At 38.3% G+C, this 22,500-nt stretch overlaps 1 protein-coding gene across 2 annotated transcripts in view; it reads left to right on the top strand.

Annotated features, from left to right (window-relative positions):
- The window catches only part of LOC115225698, a 27,580-nt gene that overhangs the window by 3,669 nt on the left and 1,411 nt on the right, over positions 1-22,500 (top strand). Inside the window, exons 2-4 of one of the 2 annotated variants that reach the window (XM_036514750.1) lie at positions 1,436-1,471; positions 6,460-6,573; positions 18,957-18,988. In XM_036514750.1, the coding sequence (XP_036370643.1) occupies positions 1,436-1,471; positions 6,460-6,573; positions 18,957-18,988 (182 nt within the window). The remainder of the gene's footprint in view (positions 1-1,435; positions 1,472-6,459; positions 6,574-18,956; positions 18,989-22,500) is intronic. The other variant, XM_036514751.1, reaches the window with a different exon arrangement.

Here is a 22,500-nt window from a genome sequence, read left to right as displayed (position 1 = left end):
AACATCACTGGCCAGCCACGTCTGACAACTAAGAGACGATGGGATTCCATATTCGATCTCATAGAAAATCTTAGACAACCCAGGCCCCAACATCAATGAGACGAAGCGTTGCAAGTTATGTATAGCTGAACGCACGAGAATCCTAAAAGACACTCGAACCAGGGAACATCCTTAACTCCAGAACGGGTTTTTTTGGGCCATATTCATATATCAGGAGGTTCCTGCTAGCTATCTGGAACCCGCAAGATGGCGGCACAACCGGAGGTCGATAGCCAATAGCGAAGGGAGATAATCCCTAATTGTTGTCTTTGAGTAGTGAGGCATTTCCTCCTCCATATTTTTAAAAGGTCATGAGCCAACAGGTTTTTGGCGTTTGATGATACGCCATAAAGCTAAACCCTTTATGGACGGGAAACCTAAGGTAATCCCATAAACCGGCCTTCCCCATTTTTCATATATACTGCTCTACATCTTAGAGTGTGCTTCTTCTTTCGATATATGTATATATACACATACACATATGTATATATATATATATATATATATTATATATATATATATATATATATATATATATTATATAATATATATATATAATATATATATATATATATATATATATATATATATATATGCATATATACATATATATGTATACATACATGGTTCTCTAGCATGACTGAAACGAGTAAAAGAGTAAAATAATACATATATATATACACACACACATAATGTATGTATGTATGTATGTATGTATGTATGTATGTCTATGTATTATGTGTATATGTATGTTTTCAATGTACATGGTTAATGTATTTTAATATACTTGAACCTCGCGCCCCGACTCGCAGGGTTGTAGGGCTCGCAACAGCCACATAGAATGGGTTCAAGTTGAGTATTTGTTAGTAGTATGAGAGGTATTGGGCAAACTGCAGTAACAGAGCTTCGATGCGGCCGCACAGGAAGCTAGAAATAGTGGCCAATTTTCCCTGACACCACGTCACAAGTTGTACATTAAATAATGTACATCGAGTTCCATGAAATATGAAAAGACAGGATGGTCGTAGCTGGAACTCCCTCTGTTCCCTCCTTAACCATCTTCAAAAGAAATGACACATTAGATAATGTAGTCCAAGATGGACTATGCCTGTAAACGAAACAAAGGATGGTCATGGCTCGAAGTAGAAAAGATAAGTTATGTAGTGTAGTCGTAGATGGATGTCAGAAAAATGCAAATTCGGATGATTTCGTTTGGAATTCTTTCTGGTTGCCGATTTGGCCTGACCTGGGCGTTAAAGAACAATAACAGCATCAACAACGCCTGGGGAGGGGGGGTATATTTCTATCTCTTTATTTCCCAGAATTCGATGTAGTTTTTATTTTTATTTATTTTCGGTTCTTTTATTTTCTGTGTTTTTTACTTCCTGTGTTTCAGCACCAGAAGCTGAAGAAGAAGACGAAAAAGAACGAGGTATCATCTGATTTACTCTTAGACATACATAGAGACATACAGACATTCATACACACCTACACACACAGACACACACACACACACACACACACACACACACACACACACACAAACGTCGTAACTTTCAGCGTTGGCTCTAAATTCTATAGAATATCTGTAGAGATAACTTAGAACTGATCGAATCCCAACGCTGACACAGCATCGACTTATAAAGCTTTTAATATACTTGTTAGTATATTGTCGTTGCTAAAACGAAATACGGTTGTCCCTACAGGCAATTAATAAACATATGGATTTATACGAATATATATATATACATACATAGAATACACATATACATACGCACGCACATATACACATATAATGCATTACGTCTTCACAGAGCATATTTTGAGAGTCCTCAACGTATACACCACAGTGAAGTATTGATTTCCAATTTTGGCACAAAGCTAGTACTTTCAGGGAGGGGTTAAGTCGATTACATCGACCCCAGTGTTCAGCCTGTACTTATTTTATCGACCCCGAAAGATTAAAGGCGAAATCGACCCTGGCGGTATTTCAACTCAGAACGCGAAGACGGACGACAAGTCGTTAAGCATTTGCCTGCCATGTTACCGATTCTTCTCTACTCTAGGCACAAGGCCAGAAATTTTGGGGGAGGGGGCCAGTCGATTAGATCGACCCAGTACGCAACTGGTATTTAATTTATCGTTCTCCGAAAGGATGAAAGGCAAAGTTGACCTCAGCGAAATTTGAACTCAGAACGTAAGGACAGGCTAAATACCCATTTCTTTGCTACCCACAAGGGGCTAAACACAGAGGGGACAAACAAGGACAGACAAACGGATTAAGTTGATTACATCGACCCCAGTGCGTAACTGGTACTTAATTCATCGAAAGGATGAAAGGCAAAGTCGACCTCGGCGGAATTTGAACTCAGAACGCAGCGGCGGACGAAATACCGCTCAGCATTTCGCCTGCCGTGCTACCGATTCTGTCAACTTGCCGCCTTACGTTATAATACTTACGACCAACTTTTATAATTTGCTCAAACGACATACTACACAAGGGTTATATCCTACTGTCGCATGATGAATAACCCAAAGATTGATAACGATTGTGTTGATAGAGTTGGTTACGTTGGTAACAGGGAGAGGAGAGAGGTCATCGTCAGTAACAGTAATGAGGGAGGAGGGAGGCTATAAATAACAACCACAACCTCTTCCGCTCCCTTCTTGGTCGACTTCCAAATTCGCCGCCATATTCATGTCCTAAAATTGTGTTCAACAATTTTGATTTAGCTCCAATGGGGCGAAAATGATAAAATCAACAGCTCCCTTGAGGCTGGGCCGCGGTCTGTTCCGCAGTGAGTCAGAAAGAGAACAAAAAGAAAAAACAATTCAACGAAAATAAATCCCTAAAACGAGTCAGCAAACAAGAAACTTTCTTTAACTGGAGCGGAACAAATCACAGCTGGCACGGATAGAACAAGTGATAATAATAGATATCGGTATGGAGTTCGAACTGAGAAAGTGTGGTGTGTTAGTCTTGAAGAGAGGCAAAATCAAATGTATGGGCGGGCTAACGATACCGTCGGGGGAGGTCGTAAAGCAGATAGAAGAGACGGGCTATAAGTACTTGGAAATACTGGAAATTGATAAATTGATGGAGAAAGAAATGACAGAAAAATTTAAGGAGGAGTACTTGCGCAGACTGAGACTGATCCTTAAGTCGAAATTAAATAGACGGAATAAGATCGAAGCTATCAACACCTGGGTGGTTTCACTCCTTAGATATGGAGTAGGGGTAATCGCATGGACAGTAGACGAGCTAAGCTTAGACAGAAAGACAAGGAAGTCGCTAACTAGATATGGATCACTCCATCCAAAACGTGACACAGACAGAAAAAGAGGGGGAAGAGGACTTATTGGATGCGAACACAGCATTAGAACAGAAGAAAACAACATAGCATGGTATGTAAAAAATACCATAGAACCGCTATTATTAGAAGTAAGAAGGTCATGCTTATGTAGGATGAAAGATTGCAAAGATAAAGCACTATACGAGAAATTGAAAACAAATGAAACTGATTATAGGTGGGTAAAGAAAAGAATGCATGGTCAATTTCATAAGGACGTTGGAGATAAGACAGACAGAGAAAAAAGATGGTTGTGGATGACTAAAAGTGATTTAAAACCGGAAGCTCTAATCTGTGCTGCCCGAGATCAAGCACTAAGAACAAACTACATAAAATACAGAATAGACAACACAGCAGAAAGTGATAAGTACAGAATCTGCGGACAAAATGGTGAAACCGCATGGCATATTACCAGCTAATGTATGCCACGAGCCCAGAAGGAATATAAGAGACGCCACGACAATGTAGCAAGGCTTGTCCATTGGAACTTTGCAACAAGTATGAACTTGACAGAGCAAAAAAGTGGTACGACCACAAACCTGAAGGCATCGTCGAAAATGGAAATTCAAAGATCCTATGGGATTTTATGATTCAGTGCGACCATGACATAGAGAATAAGAAGCCGGACATTGAGAAAAAAAAAACGAACTATGCTGGATCATAGATATAACATGTCCAGCTGACAACAAGGTATGCGATAAGGAAGAAAGAAAAGTCGAGAGATATAACAGGTTGGCTTGGGAAGTTAAGCAATTGTGGTCGATGAAAAGGTAGCAGTAGTACCAATAATTGTCGGATCCCTGGTAACAGCGAGCAAAAATCTCGAGAAGTTCGGGGAATGAATAAGGGCTGCAATAAGGGTGGAGCACTTGCAGAAAACAGCACAGCTTGGAACCGCTCAAATACTCCGGAAGGTGCTCGAAAAACAAGAGGTGTTACCTTAGTTCACTGGTGGTGAACAGCTGACACGGCAGTACATCTCCAGCATTAAAAGTTGTGCAAAAGCAATAATAATAATAATAATAAATAATAATAATAATAATATAATAATAATAATAATAATGATGATGATGATGAATGATGATGATGATGATGATGATGATGATGATGATGATGATGATGATAATAATAATAATAATAATAATAATAATAATAATAATAATAATAATAATGATGATGATGATGATGATGATGATGATGATGATGATGATGATGATGATGATGATGATGATGATGATGATGATGATGATGATGATGATGATGATGATGATGATGATGATGATAATAATAATAATAATAATAATAATAATAATAATAATAATAATTTGAGAGGGATTCTTTGGAGTTTGAATGGTTCACCTCTGGAAACATAGGTGTTTCGTTCAACATCCTAAAGCAACCCTTATTCAGGGACCGTTTGAGCAGGATGGGCTACTCAACCTGATGAAAATTCTAACTGGGCCCCACCTGCAAGGTCATGTGTTGTTTATCTTGATATGAGATCACCATGTCACGCACATATGGTTGTGATGCATGTGCCTGGTGTACCTTTATCAGACGGGTAGTCATGATGGGTATATTGGGCTTCGTATATTTTACCCCAGTGTCACTTTGATGGCATGAACTGCTCTCTCACTCAATAATAATAATAATAATAATAATAATAATATAATAATAATAATAATAATAATAAACGCCCTGATGTAGTACCAGGCTGTGGCTCACATGACTTCTGATCATAACTGATTGCAAGTACATGTTTTGTGTTGATGCAGAAGATGGGCTACAGAAAAATATTCTCCTCAAAACCGCATATTTACTTGTCAGTTGTTGGACCCTAGCCAGTTGAGCATGTCCCTTAATGGCTGACAATATGTACATTTCTGATCACGAGCAAAAGGAGTGTGGGAGCTTCATAGCCATGTGTTGAGGGGAATCCTTTGAGGTTTGAATAATTTACCTCTGGAAATATGGGTGTTTCGTTCATCATCTTTAAGCAAATCTTATTCAAGGAACATTTGACCGGGATGGGCTACTCACCCCGAAGAAAATTCTAACTGGGTACCACCTGCAAAGTCATGTGCTGGTTGTGATGCACGTACCAGGTGTACCCTTATCAGACGGGTAGTCATGATTGGTATATTGGGTTTCTTATATTTGTACCCCAGTGTCACTTTGATGGTATACACAGTTCCTCATTCAATAATAATAATAATCCTTTCTACTATAGGCACAAGGCCTGAAATTTGTGGGGAGGGGACTAGTCGATTACACAGACCCCAAGTGTTTCACTTGTACTTAATCTATCGATCCCGAAAGGATGAAAGACAAAGTCGACCTCGGCAGAATTGGAACTCAGAACGTAGCGACAGGTTAAATACCTGTTTCTTTACTACCCACAAGGGGCTAAACACATATTTCTTTATTACCCACAAGGGGCTAAACATAGAGGGGACAAACAAGGACAGATAGGTATTAAGTCGATTACATCAACCCCAGTGCGTAACTGGTACTTAATTTATCGACCCCGAAAGGATGAAAGGCAAAGTCGACCTCGGCGGAATTTGAACTTAGAACGTAACTGCAGACGAAATACCGCAAAGCATTTCGCCCGGCGTGCTAACGTTTCTGCCAACTCGCCGCCTTCGACCTCGGCGGAATTTGCCAAAACACAGAGAGGACAAACAAGGACAGACAAACGGATTTAGTCGATTATATCGACCCCAGTGCGTAACTGATACTTCTTTAATCAACCCCGAAAGGATGAAAGGCAAAGTCGACCTCGGCAGAATTTGAACTCAGAACGTAACGGCAGACGAAATACCGCTAAGCATTTCGCCCGACGGACTAACGATGATAATAATAATAACGATAACAATAATAACAACTACAACAACAGCAATAGCAACAACAATAACAATAACGACAACAACAACAATATCAGCAACAACAACAACAACATAATAATAATAATAATAATAATAATAATAATAATAATAATAATAATAATAATGTATGTAATGAAGTCGAAGTATATGTTCGTCACTGGAACAGTGTTCGCTGTGTTTAGCTTTCAGCGCGCTCGAACACACCCCTGAAAACACATACCGTAACCATCGCTACTCGAGAAGGTACAATAGCTATGGCGGTAGTTACAGATCCTACCACACGCGGTACCACGACGGTGAGTTGGTCACTACTGCACACCTGCCTGCAATGTACCTATTCTTACCTACCTACCTACCTATTTACCTGCTCGCAATGTACCACCACCACATATTTCGTCGACACTTCAATTGCACTTTTGATTAGTCTGTTTGAACGATAGTATATTTATATATATGAGGTAGTTTTGGTGAAGCATTGTGTGGTACAATTTTAAAGAAATTTGTTGTGCAAAGCCGGAACAATGCGAGAAGGGACCAAGCAAACTTCAAAAGGAAAAGAAAACGGAACAAAGTTGTAGTTTTACTTTGTATTTCGATATTTCGGGGTGAAAACCTCTTCTTCAGGACATTTGAAAAAAAAAAAGAGGTTGTTGGAAAAGTCGTTGCTGAGATGTGTCACATCCACTTTTTCGAAATGTCCTGAAGAAGGTATTTTAGCCCGAAATATACAAATACAAGCTAAAACTGCAACTTTGTTTTATTTTATTTTCCTTTTGTAGATTACTTCGTACCTTCTCGCATTGTTCCGGCCTTACACAACAACCTTCTTTAGAGTGTATATATATATATATATATATATATATATATATATATATGGAATATACATCGTCCACTGTATCGTATGATTTACACTGTTCTGCATTGTGTAATCTACACCGAACGGTAGCATATAGTCCACACTGTATTGTATTGTATAGTCTATTGCCTATACTGTAGTATTTAGTCTCTACTGTATTGTATAGTCTAAACTGTATTGCTGTATGTGATTTACACTGTTCTGTTGTGATTAGTATAAACTAGTGAAGGCGCGTGACTTTGTGGTTAGGGTATTCGGCTGATGAACGTAAGGTAGTGAGTTCGATTCCCGGCAGCGCGTAGTGTCCTTAAGCAAGACACTTTATTCCCCGTTGCTTCGGTTTACTCAGCTGGCAAAAATGAGTTGTACCTGCATTTCAAAAGAGCCAGCCTTATCACATTCTGTGTCACGCCGAATCTCCTTCAGAATTACGTTAAAGGTGTGTACCTTTAACGTAATTCTGAAGGAGTGTCTGCGGAGTGCTCAGCCACTTGCACGTTAATTTCACGAGCTGGCTGTTCCGTTGATCGGATCAACTGGAATCCTCGTAGTCGTTACTGACGGAATGCCAGTATGCACCATGTTGTAGAATCTACAGTGTATACTATAATATATAACCAACACATATATACTCTACACCTATAGTGTAGCGCCATCCCGGTATTATATAGCAGAGCTTGCTCTACAATGTGTAATCTAGTCTACTCTACACTGTACAAGGTGGGGGGGGGGGCTGAAAAGCTCCTGACTTTGGGTAAAAGAAAATACAGGAAGATCTGTTAATTATGACTTTGTTCAACATATTCCCCTCTCAGATTCACACATTTACTACAGCAGTCCTTCAGTTTTTCTAAGCCTTGAAAAAGAACTCGGAAGGTCGGGCCTGCAACCACGCCTTTCGCGACACCGTCAAAGCCAGAAACTTTTCAGCCCCCCCCCCCTCATAGCATATTATGCAATCTAAACTCTTCTATTGAACCTACGCAGTACACTGCAAATTAAAGTCCACACCTGTATAACGTACTTGTAAGTCTACTCCATTTTGCAGTGTTTTATTTACACTGTATTTACTGTAATACTGAGACTCTACCCATTGTAATGAGTCCACTGTCTACCCTGTTCCCTGTATAATATACTGTCTACTGTACTACATATTCTACACTTACCTTTAGAATTCAGTCTATACTGTGTACTGTTATACTAAACTAATATATACTGCAGCAGTTATTCTATACGGTATTGCAGTAGTTAGTCAATACTGTACGTTAATATTTAGTCTACATTGAACAGTAGTGACAAGTCTTACAGTAGAGCCTAATATTAATACTGTGCATATATATATATATATATATATATATATATATAATGTATTGTTCTGTGATGATAAGATCAGCAAAAAAGTACTCCATCTGGTGAGAGATTAATATTATTTAATAGACACATGTGCTACTAATAGTTTCTTGTGCTGAGAGCATGCTTGATGATTCTGCCGAGAAGTTAGACGTGTCATAATACATTGTCTGGCATGTTCTCAGCACAAGAAACTATTAATAGCATATAAAAACATGCATTGTGTCTATTAAATGACATATATATATATATATATATATTATATATATATATATATATATGAGTGTACATATATATATATATATGCGTGTGTGTGTACATACTGTATTGTAGTATCAAGCCACATTTTACTGTATATAATCATTTTATACTGTAACATGTACACTCTATTTCACTACTGTTTAATCAACATTGGAACATAGTGTTTAGGCTGCCCCCTAGTGTGTTGACTGTACTGCACTCGTTAGTCTCTACTGTATGTAATCTGCACTGTACTGTTGTGTGTAGTTTAGATTCTGTTGCCTAAAATACACCCTATAGTTAATAGTGAAGGCGTATGGCCCAACGGTTAGGTGTGTTACACTCATGATCGTAATATCGTGGGTTCGATTCCCGAAACGGGGATGTTGGTCCAGTCCACTCAGCTGTAAATGATTTTCAACATTAGATGGAGAGTTCACCCTTCGACGGACAGGCATCTTGTTCAGGGGGAACGTTGTGATCTCGCCCACTTACACACCATGGACATCGGGTAATCGGTGCTATGTGTTCTGAGAGTCGATATCGTAATGTATGCAAAAATAATCGCAGTTAATCGTCAGATTACTGTACGGTAATCGCTGTTCAGCAATGTACGGTAATAGCGTTTTTAATCGTCGCTGCAATGAGGTGTTTACTTAGGCAAGTCTCCTGGACATTAAATTCCCGAGTCCTAAGATCCAGGACCGGTTACTTTGTTACCCATTTACCATGGCGTATAAGTGACCGAAATCACAGCAATCAGTCCGTCGCATGGTTACTCATTTACAACTGTGGCTACGCGAAATGAACACAAAACTCACTGCTTAGTCTGGGAATCAAAACCACAATCCTGAGTGCAACACCCTAACCTCGAGGCAAACCATTCGCTCTACTATAACGCTTAATGTACACCATAATGTAGTATTCTGACTACGTTAAAATTTACCATAGTGTCTAGTCTATAGCGTACAGTAGTGTCAGCTCTGCAGTAATATTTGATCTACACTGTACTGTAGGCTTTTTCTTTTACACGGTACACTATTGTTTGATCTACACTGCACTGTTGTATTTCCTCTTCACTGTACTTTGACGCTTAAGCTTCACTGTACTAAAGCGGTTATCATTCACGGTGCTACAATAGTTAGTCTACACAGTGTTGCTGCGATTGTTAGGCTACATTATACTCAAGCATTTAGTTTATACTGTAGTCTTTAGTTTTCACTGTACTATAGTATTTAGCGTACACTGTACTCTGGTCTACACTGTACAGTAATATTTGCTCCACACTTCTGTGTTTTGTCTCCACTGTATGGTAGAGTTAACTCTACACTGTCCTGTAATGTTCCGTCTACACTTTCTTGTAGTATTTAGTCTTAAATACCCTGTAGTGTTTACACTGCAGTGTAATATTTTGTATACACCAGACTGAAGCATCTACTCTACACCCTTGTCTAATTAGTCTGTATAATAATGTAGTGACTAGACCTGTAGATTTTTTCTGTACTGTAGTGTTTGGGTTTTCACTGTACTGTAGACATTGCTCTACACTGTACTGTAGCGTTTGATCTAGATTGTAGTGTAGAGATCGATCCACATGTAGTGTTTGATCCACACTGTAGACTTTCGTCTATGTCGCACTGTAGTGTTTGTTTGTTGTCCGATTTAATTGCTATGTATTCTCGTCGTAGTTCTGAGGTGGTTTCCATATGCTGTAAATACATTTGTAAATAAGTTTTAAATGTGTATTTCAAATAAACATACGTTTAGCATCACTGCATGGATTTTCCCTATGGTTAAAACGAAGGGCTCTCTCTCTCTCTCTCTCTCTCTCCTCTCTCTCTCTCTCTCTCTCTCTCTCTCTCTCTCTCTCTCTCTCTCCTCTCTCTCTCTCTCTCTCTCTCTCTCCCTCTCTCTCTGCAGAATGAAACGAAAAGCTAGTTCCAAAAATTTCGTCGGTCATTTTTAACCGATCAGGAATGTTTCCTTCATTCGATCTACGGAGACGGGGAGAACAACCGGCACCAGTTCATTCGCTGGCGTTGTGGATTAATTAATCGGGGTCCTGAGACAATGTGCTTCGTGAATAAGTTTGTAAATAAATTTGCACCCTTAATGTTTAGTTTTCAAAAAGTACATCTAGCTTCGCCGTGCAAACGGTCAATTAAATACGTGCTTATCAAATTTATTTACAAATTTATCCGCAAACATGCCCATGCTGCCGTAGTGGTGTATGTGTGTATGTCTGTGTGCGTGTGTGGATGGTCAGGTTGTTTGATAAGGAGATCCACTTTATGATATTCTTTATTTTGAAATTATGTTTATAAACTAGGAAAATATTTCGCGACGGAGTTTCAATGACTAAAATAAGATTAATTACCGCATTTGATGGCATAAAAAACGCATCAGCGTATTAGAAGAATCCCAATTTCAGAAATACATATTCAGGAAAAGGAGCTTTTAATATATTAAAGCATGTAACATAGGCGCAACTTCACATACAGGACCCAGGGTGATTCCTTTGAGACAGTTTTAGATAGGATGGGGGAATAAATGCATTTTATATGCCATGAAAGACAACAATCTCTGCTTGTTGAAGTCTGTCTTGGGTTTTCATGTTTTCATGTTTGCAGTTGATACTTCAAAATCCGGTTATTTTAGAATAAATAGCAACGAAACCAAGTATTACCTCAGGAACCAGATATAGTTATTTAAAGAAATGCATGAAGCTCGAGAACCACAGTTTGGTCACCGTTGGAATACATCGTACGGATGCCTGCTCTGCTGTGCTCTTTCCATTGCACTGAATGACAGAGTTAGGTCTGCAGATTAATGTGCCGTTTGGTAAATCTGATGCTGTTACAGTTGCACTGAACGGTATTTTACAGACAAGATTGGGCTGAGAGAACGGATGGCTGAGTGAACAGAGATTGAAAGTTCGTATTTGATCATGGGCACCGTCTCTTTAACCAAGACACTTAGCTTTCAAATGGATTATTTTTACAAAATTTTGATTATGGTTCTGTCAGATTAATTACGGCATCCCCTATGACGTACTTGGCAGAGGTTCTGTAACTGAGGAGAACAAGGGAAGTTGTCCCCAGGGTGGAGATGTGGCTAGAATACTTGCAATAGAGTAAGCTTCACTCAAGGCACCGAAGGCCAAATGGTAGTCTTTAACGCGCGATGAGTGAAATCTATCGCCCCTAAACAGAAACTGATCCTCAAACAAGCTCTCATATATTTTCTGCCGAACAAACCGACGAATTCACGGACATCAGGTAGACTCCTGTGGGCTTTCGGGAGACAGAGATATGTTAGTTGCATAAGAGACTGTACTAGAGATGCATCTTCCTTTGTTACATAGCTCTACCAAGCAGACTCTTTCCCCTTTAGTAATTCATGTCTAATGTCTATTTACTGAAGGATTCATTAGCGAGAGAAGAGCTGAGATTGTCTAATTTATTGCTCTAATCAACTTTTCTTACCTATTCTTTCGATTAGCAAAATGTGTGCGCGTGTAGGTACCGTTATTTGTGCCGTTAAAATTGTTCAAACTAAGATTATTTTTCAGAAAAAAATGTTGTTTCTTCTTGTGCAATACATGTAATCTCCTGAGAAATTAAATTTGCTTTCTTTCTTTTTTCTATTTTCTTTTCGTAAAAATTTTGTTTGTTTTTGTTCTTGTTTTGAAGAAGCTTTCAGGAAACTATACTATTTACGAGGGGAAGAATTTTCTGTTTTCCTTTCTTGTTTTCCGTTTCTTTTTTTTTTTGTAAATTATTCTTTTCTCCTAAATAGGGAAAACGAGATACAAAAAATATATTTTTACCTCTGTTCATAGAAGGTCCACGTATTCGCCTAGTGAAAACCCAAAATACTAATGACGAAGCAAAACACATCGGATCCCATTCGGGACAGTACTTCTACTGCAGCTGAACACAGATATTCTAGATAGCATCCAGAAAAGGGACACCAATTAATTAGCATAAATTCACCCCCAGATTCATTCCAGCCTCTCGCCCGATTTGATGGTGTCTCCTCCCGTAGCCTTCTCTATATCACTACTATAATGCCAGCTGACTGGGCTTGTGTTACTTCTTCCCTCCACCTCCACTTGGCCATTCACGATCCTCCACTTATCTCTCTTCCTCCTATTACCCTTATGTATAATCCCTTCCACTCCCTCGCTCCACACTAATCACTATACCCAATTCTTCCTTCCCAGAGTGCCATCCCCTGAAATTGCTCCCCACATCATGTTTTCCCCTCATGTGTTGACTTACAAAGGTTCACCAGGAACATTAATGACATCAATCTCATCAAATAACATGGGCACTGCCCTTTGCTCTGGGCCCAGCTAATGACGATGATGATGATGATGATGATGATGATGATGAGGATGATGACGACGACGACGACGACGACGATGATGATGATGATGATGATGATGATGATGATGATAATAAAAATAATAATAATAATAATAATAATAATAATAATAATAATAATAATAATAATAATAATAATAATAATGGAGATGGACAAGAAACAATAAATCATATTATCTCTAGCTGCCCAGTCCTGGCTAAGAAGGAATATATTCACAGACATGACAGAGTTGGAACCTACATACACTGGAAGCTATGCTAACATTATGGAATAACAACAGAAAAAAGATGGTATAGGCACACACCAGAAAAGGTCACAGAAAACGAGAAAGCAACCATACTCTGGGATATGCCGATACACACAGATAGAGAAATTAAGGCCAACAGACCAGATATAGTTGTCAGAGATCATGAAGAAAAAAAATTGCTTTCTAATTGATGTATCAATACCGGCAGATGACAACGTGTCTCTAAAAGAAATGGAGAAACTCTCAAAATACAAAGACCTGGAATAGAGGTAACCAGAATGTGGATCTGAAAACAGAAACAATTCCTATCATAGTAGGTGCATTAGGCATGATAAAAAAATATTCAGACAAATGCATAACAAAAACACCAGGACTTACAAACACATATAACATACAGAAAATTGCACTACTAGGCACTGCACACATCCTATGCAGAACACTTTCCATACAATAACCATCAGAGCATCACAACAAATCACAGCACATACCCAAGGCACACAGAGCTGCGCTCGGTAGTGAAGTGAAAGCACGCTATAAAAATAAAACTACTGAATATAATAATAATAATAATAATATAATATAATAATAATAATAATAATAATAATAATAATAATGATAATAATAATAATAAAAGAAGAGAAGAAGAAGAAGAAGAAGAAGAAAGAAGAGAAGAAGAAGAAGAAGTAGAAGAAGAAGAAGAAGAAGAAGAAGAAGAAGAGAAGAAGAAGAAGAAGAAGAAGAAGAAGAAGAAGAAGAAGAAGAAGAAGAAGAAGAAGAAGAAGAAGGAGAAGGTAAATTGTCTCAGAAAGAAGACAAGGGAAGGTATGAATGACAATGTGACCGGAATGGTTCACTGGGAACTATGTAACAAGTTTGAATCGGAAAAGGCAAGAAAATGGTGTGAACTTAAGCCAAGTGTGTTGTTGAAAAAATTGATAGAGAAAGATACTTTGAGACTTCGTAATCCAATGTGATCATAGAAGCGAACATCGGGAAAACTGATATTCTGCTGGTAGACAAAGGAGAAGAATCGCGTCTGTTGATAGATATTCGCTTGCCCTGGAGACAAGAGAATCATTGAAACAGGAGAAACATTGACTGGAGACATCAAAAAGCTATAAGTCAATGGAAAAAGTGTATATTGTGCCAATAATTGTTGGTGCTCTGGGTAAAATGACAAAGAAATTCTAAATGGTTGAGAAAGATAGGCAGAAAATGAAAATAGAGAACATATAGAAAGTTGCATTACTTGGGGGTGCAAGGAGGCCCCACAAAGTCCTCAACACTTGAAAAGGATCTTTAACCTTCAGTTCAGTGAAGTGAACAGCTGGTACATTAATGACACCGCCAGCAACAAGTTACGTTAGATAAAATAATCCTTTCTACTCTAGTCACAAGGTATCAAATTTTGCGGGGAGGGGGGGGGGCTAGTCGGTTATAGCGACCCCAGTGTTTCACTGGTATCTATTTCATAGACTCAGAAAGGATGAAAGCAAAGTCGGCCTCGGCGAAACTTGAACTCAGAACGTATCGACAGGCGAAATAATAATAATAATAATAATAATATAATAATAATAATAAGAAGAAGAAGAAGAAGAAGAAGAAGAAGAAGAAGAAGAAGAAGAAGAAGAAGAAGAAGAAGAAGACTCTTTGCTCTTTACTCTTTCACTTCTTTCAGTCATTTGACTGCGGCCATGCTGGAGTACTGCCTTTAGTCTAGCAAATCGACCCCAGGACTTAATCTTATTCTATCCGTCTCTTTGTCGAACCACTAAGTTACGGGGACCTAAGCACACCAGCATCGGTTGTCAAGCGATGTTGGGGGGACAAACGCAGACACACAAACATATATACACACACATACATATATATATATATATATATATATATATATATAGGACGGGCTCCTTTCAGTTTCCGTCTACCAAATCCATTCACAAGGCTTTGGTCGGCCCGAGGCTATAGTAGAAGACACTTGCCCAAGGTGCCACGCAGTGGGACTGAACCCAGAACCATGTGGTTTGTATGCAAGCCACTTACCACACAGCCACTCCTACGCCTTTTAATAATAATAATATAATAATAATAATAATAATAATAAATAAGAAAGAAGAAGAAGAAGAAGAAGAAGAAGAAAGAAGAAGAAGAAGAAGAAGAAGAGAAGAAGAAGAAGAAGAAGAAGAAGACTCTTTGCTCTTTACTCTTTCACTTCTTTCAGTCATTTGACTGCGGCCATGCTGGAGTACTGCCTTTAGTCTAGCAAATCGACCCCAGGACTTATCTTATTCTATCCGTCTCTTTGTCGAACCACTAAGTTACGGGGACCTAAGCACACCAGCATCGGTTGTCAAGCGATGTTGGGGGGACAAACGCAGACACACAAACATATATACACACACATACATATATATATATATTATATATATATATATATATAGGACGGGCTCCTTCAGTTTCCGTCTACCAAATCCATTCACAAGGCTTGGTCGGCCCGAGGCTATAGTAGAAGACACTTGCCCAAGGTGCCACGCAGTGGGACTGAACCCAGAACCATGTGGTTTGTATGCAAGCCACTTACCACACAGCCACTCCTACGCCTTTTAATAATAATAATAATAATAATAATAAAATAATAATATAATAATAAGAAGAAGAAGAAGAAGAGAAGAGAAGAGAAGAAGAAGAAGAAGAAGAAGAAGAAGAAGAAGAAGAAGAAGAAGAAGAAGAAGAGACGCATGGCCTAGTTGTTACAGCGCTGAGATCGTGAGATTTTGGTTTCAATTCCTAGACCGGGTGGTTCGTCGTGTTCTTGAGCAAAACACTCCCTCTCACGTTGCTCTGCAATCCCTTCAACACCTGACGCGTGGCACACTGTGGCAAGAAACGTCGATTTGATGGAAAGACTGAGCTAATACGCGGCACCAACATATGATCACTCGTATGAGCCAATCATTTGTGCAGATCGTTTGGCAAAAATCTGAACATCCACACGTCTTCGACTGGAGAGTCCATCAATAATAATAATAATAATAATAATAATAATAATAATAATAATAATAATAATAATAATAATAATAATAATAATAATAATAATAAATGATAGAAACATCTAACGTTTACCTTGACCAGCAAAATGTCATAAAAGAACTAGACCCAGCGGAGAGCTACAAGTACCTAGGGGTAATTGAAGGGGACGGAATAAGGCATTCAGTGATGAAGGAAAGGATCAGGAGGGAATGTTATCGCAGAGTAAGAGCAATACTCAAGACAGAGCTGAATGCGAGAAACAGGATCGAAGCGATCAATGCTTTAGCCATACCAGTCGTGACTTACAGTTTCAATATCGTTAACTGGTCAATTACTGAAATATGTAATCTTGACAGAAAAATACGAAAACTGTTGACAATGCATAGAATGCACCACCCTAAGGCAGATACAGAACGACTCTATCTGCCAAGAAAAGAGGGAGGCCGTGGTCTTTTGCAACTGGCAATAACAATGAAGATTGCTACAATTGGCCTAGACACCTACCTGAAAAACTCTGAGGACTGAATGTTAAAACTTGTCTCAAAACATGAAAACAAGAAAGCATCATACTCAGTAACAAAACAGGCAAAGGAATATCTAAGAAATAAGCACAGAAAAAGCTAAGCGCTAAAACTGCTGCCTTAGATATTCTGAATGATAAATGGCAAGAAAAACCTCTCAATGGCAAATACCCAGAGAGCGAATAATGCAAATGTTGACAAAGCCCTGATCTATCAATGGCTAATGGCCTCTGGCTTAAAATCTGAAACAGAAGGGTTTATCATAGCAGCTCAAGATCAATGCCTACCTACAAGGAACTACCAGGCCGACATATTAAAGAACGGCAGTAGCCCAACATGTCGTGTATGTCAACAACGAAATGAAACCATTGATCATATTGTCTCCAAGTACAGTCTTCTAGCGCCTACAGAGTATCTCAACAGGCATGATAGAGCTGCACAATATATTCACTGGGTAATTTGCAAAAGCCTGAACTTGCCCCATCATAAAAACTGGTGGGAACACAAACAACCTCCAGTGCTTGAAAATGACCACATCTCACTCCTCTGGAACTTCACCATTCAAACTGACAGAAAAATAGATGCAAATAGGCCAGACATCATATTGAAAGACTTCAGACAAAGAACATGCCTCCTCATTGATATGACTGTCCCAATCGACATAAACGTATCTGTCAAGACCTACCAAAAACTGAGCAAATATAAAGATCTTGAAATAGAAATCAGCAAAATGTGGAACCTGAAGACTAGAACAGTGCCTGTTGTCATAGGTGCCCTGGGAATGATAGAAAAAGGGGCTGATTGCTACCTAACTCAGATACCAGGAAACCCAAAAATGGCAGAAATTCAAAAGATAGTGCTCGTAGGAACTGCTCATATCCTACGCAAAATACTTTCTATGTAATCTCAAGTTTTAAAACAAACATAATTTTCGTATGTTTTTTTTTTGGCATTCACTAGTACAACACTAAGTACAAAACCAAATATATGGCACCCTAAGCATAACACCAACACGAACTTCCAGCCTGTTGTCTCTTGAGGTCTCTGGGTGAGACTTGGCGCCAGCTTGTGCAAATGTAAAGCAAAAGTCAAATATGGAATAATAATAATAATAATAATAATAATAAAAAATTTTAAAAAATAAATAATAAATAATAATAATAATAATAATAATAATAATAATAATAATAATAATAATAATAAAAAATTTAAAAAAATAAATAATAATAATAATAATAATAATAATAATATAATAATAATAATAATAATAATAATAATAACAAATGCCCTGATGCAGTAACAGGCAGTGGCTTTCATGGCTTCTCATCTTAACTGATTGGAAGTGTTATCATGTACATTGTTTTGTCTTGGTATAAAAGATGGGCTACAGTAAATATTCTGCTCAATACCACAGATTCGCTTGTCAGTTGCTTGACTTTAGTGGCTGACGATATGTGCATCTCTGATCACGAGCAGAAGTAGTAGGGGAGCATCATAGCCATGTGTTGAGAGGAATCCTTTGGGTTTTGAATAATTCACCTTTGGAAACATGGGTGGTTCGTTCAACATCCTTAAATAACTCTTATTCAGGGACCTTTTGAGCAGGATGGGTTACTCGACCACAAGAAAATTCTAACTGGGCCCCACCTGCAAGATCATGTGCTGTTTATCTTCATATGAGATCACCATGTCGCGCACATATGGTTGTGATGCATGTGCCAAGTGTACCCTTATCAGGCGGGTAGTCATGATGGGTCACTTTGAAGGCATACATTGCTCTCTCACTCAATAATAATAATAATATAATAATAATAATAATAATAATGATGATGATGATGATGATAATGATGATGATGATGATGATGGTGGTGGTGGTGGTGGTGGTGGTGATGGTGGTGGTGATGATGATGATGATGATGATGATGATGATGATGATGATGATAGCGGTGGTGGTAGGTGGTGGCGGTGGAGGTGGTGATGGTGACGGCGGTGTTTTTTTTTTTGGCATATTTGTATATAATTCAAATTTCACTCAATTTTCTTTTCCAGCTTATAACCGAGGAGAAGCGGGAGATAGTCCTGTAAGTATTGAATTTTCATAACTCTAGCATTTTCTACAGATATTAGAAAAGTCATAAACATCACAACCATTCATTTTTTACAAAAAAAATATATAAATATCATGACAATATCATAAAAATTATTTCCCCCGGGATCTTAAGCTGTCTAGCATTGCCTTTAGATTCATATTTCACAGCCGTTGAGCCACGGTCGTCGTGTTGTGCCAGCTGTGAACGGAATAGTAAAGGTGACGTAGTTACATAAGTCATGTAACAATCCTTAATGAAAATTGCACATTTAATTATGAGAAAATATATCATGTTAAAAAAAAAATGCAAGGGAAGTAATCCTGAAATTTGAATGAATTAAAATTATCAGAACGCAGTAAAAAGTGATTCCGACCTTTAACACTGAAGTTTCGGTTTTATTAGGCCACATCAGCGAAGCGCTGTTTCACCGATTTTCTTGACCTTGGAACTACAGGAGAAGTGGCATAGGATTACAATGCGGGATGAGTAGATGTGTATATGTGATGATCGGAAGTAATATACTAAGGGATGTTTGCTTCAGTGTATATGTACTGATATATATATATCTGTACATGTGGGTATATTTATATTATACTCTCTCTATGTATGAATGCAAGTATGTATATATGTATATGTGCATATATGTGTGTATGCATGTATGTGTACATACATACTTGTATGCATACATACATTCATGTATGTTTACACCTACATAAATTTACACCTATATAAATGCATGCATGCATACATGCATGTATGCATTCATGCATGCATGTATGTATGTCAACAACGAAATGAAACCATTGATCATATTGTCTCCAAGTGCAGTCTACTATAGGTGTAAATTGAAAAGGCAGCGCGAAAGTGCAATAAAAATAAAGGGAGATTACGAGAAGAACGAAAAGAAACACTAATGAACGGAGGAAGTATGCTGAACCCCTCGTCAGTTGTCAAGCAGGCAAATGTCATAATAGTTTCAACATACATGCATACATACATACATACATACATACATACATACATACATACATACATACATACATACATGCATATATATGAGTGGGGGGTTGTAAAACAGGTAATGAACGGTCAGTAGCATTGCGGTATGTATAACATATAGTTTATTTTATTTCTAAAAATTTAACTCGCTTCCATTTAAGCTTGGTCTTCACCTGTAGTCAAGAACTGATGGCTATTTCGTTGGAATTTCTGTATGTATTCCTATATTCGTAACCCATTACAAATTCTTCAGAGGAATGGTTTACTCATAGTAATAAAATTCCGATTTTTTCCTCTGATTTCCAAATAGCTTTAGACTCTTTAATCTGAGCTTTCATCTATTTTTATTGTATATTGTGTTGTTTAGTGTTACCGGCCTGGTTGGAAACTATCCAAGGTTATGGGGGAATACATCGAATGCAATCAGTTTCGATTTATCTATCGGTTTTTAACTCATTCTTTTATTATTGTTATTATTATTATTATTTTGTTTGCTTTTGTTTTAGCGTTACATTATTTTAGTTGATTAGTGAAAGAAAAAGAAAAACAATTACTTGCTTGGAAGACTTATCTCTCTTTAACATGAAACCTACTCCGTTATATGTTGGAAGTTTATGCAATGGAGAGCGTAGTTAAGTCATACATGCGAGTTGAAGTATTGTGTTATATAGGTTAAAATGAACAGGATATGCAATCGGGGATACTACACACGCGCAAGAATATATATATATATATATATATATATATATATATATATATATATATATATATATATATATATATTGTCAGTCAATCAAATCCGAAAGAGAAGCACTCTCTAAGTTATAAAGTAATTAGATAAAGATGACTATGGCCGGTCTACGGGGTTACTTTGGTTTTCACGTCCATAAAACGCTTAGCTTTACGGCGTTTATTCAGACCTCTAAAGGCTGGTGGCCTATGATCTCTCTTCCCTATGACATGCATAAGAAAAGTCAGAGACCAACAGCCATTAGGATCCGAAGACCAGTTATAGGTATCTTTAATGTGTGTGTGTGTGTATGTATGAATGCGCGCATGTATGTATGTGTGTGTTCAATAAGTATCCGGACTGTTGCCATAGTAACGAAGCTAATGCACGCAGAGTGACGCCGCTTGGCACAGATTGACCTTGAACTCTACTGTGCATGCGTATTAGATTTTAATAGTCTAGCTTATTTCCGTTGTTTATAGCAGATCTTGGAAGGAAGGTGTGTAGCGTGTGATCGTCGCATTGACCATGACAGAGAAAGTTCAGCAGAGAATCTGTATCAAAATTTGCCAAAAGCTTGGCGATACCTGCTTAGATGCCTATGCGAAGATTTCAAAAAGTTTTCATTGTTCTCGGCACATTCAAGGAGATCTTGTGCAACTAAAACCTGAATGTCTTGTTGGTCAGCTGAACACAGTTCTGGCACAAACTTGGCAGACATGCGTCTCATACCCAAATCTTCAGTGATGATGGACTGAACTGAACCGTAACTAATCGGCACATCACCTGATAGCTCATGGATGCTGATTTGACGATTTCTTCTCACAGCTACATGCATATCTGCGATGTTTTTCTGTTCTGCTGGTTAGCGGTCTCCTAGAACGTTCGTCAATATGGACATTTTTTCGGCCCTCTTGGAAACGTTTGACCCATTCGTACACTTGGTTGCGGTTCATGCACTCCTCTCCATGCGCTTTCTGCAACATTGCGTAGGTCTCCGAGCAGGTATTGCATTGTCAATGCGATGATCATACGCTACACAGCTTCCTTCCAAGCATTGCTGTAAACAGCGGAAGTGAGCAAGAACGTTAAAACTCAATGCACGTGCACAGGTCAATCTTTGCCGAGCGGCTTCACTCTGCGTGCTTTAGCTTCGTTATTATGGCAACAGTCCGGATACTTATTGATCAGACCTCGTATATATGCATGCGTGTGTGATTGGGTCTCCTCTGTTTTGTTCCTGAACGCACGTTTAGATTTTCGTATTTTAAAAAATTAGACAGGTAGATAGATAGATAGATAGATAGATAGATAGATAGATATAGATAGATAGATAGAGGGAGAGAGAGAGAAAGAGAGACAGACAGAAAGAAAGAGAGAGAGAAAAAGAGAGACAGACAGAGTGACAGGCAGAAAGAGAGACAGGGGGAGAGAGAAAAGCAAAAAGACAGATTACTAGAAAGATCTATATATATATATAGATAGAGGGGGTAGAGAGAAACAGACGGACAGGTAGACAGACAGAAGGATAAATAGAGAGAGAGAGAGAGAGAGAGAAAGAGACAGACAGGCAGGTATGTCTCTGGACAGAGTCGGTCCCGTTACGAGCGAAATACTTAAGGAAGGGGAATAACTGATTAATTGTATGATAATAATGGTTTCAAATTTTGCCACAAGGGCAGCAAATTTGGTGGAGGGAATAAGTCAGTCAATTACACCAACTTCATCATCTCACTGGTACTTAATTTATCGACCCCGAAAGGAGGAAAGGCAA

Source organism: Octopus sinensis, linkage group LG28, assembly GCF_006345805.1.
Source record: "Octopus sinensis linkage group LG28, ASM634580v1, whole genome shotgun sequence".
Classification (NCBI taxonomy): domain Eukaryota; kingdom Metazoa; phylum Mollusca; class Cephalopoda; order Octopoda; family Octopodidae; genus Octopus; species Octopus sinensis.
This window is presented reverse-complemented; position numbering and strand designations above follow the sequence as displayed.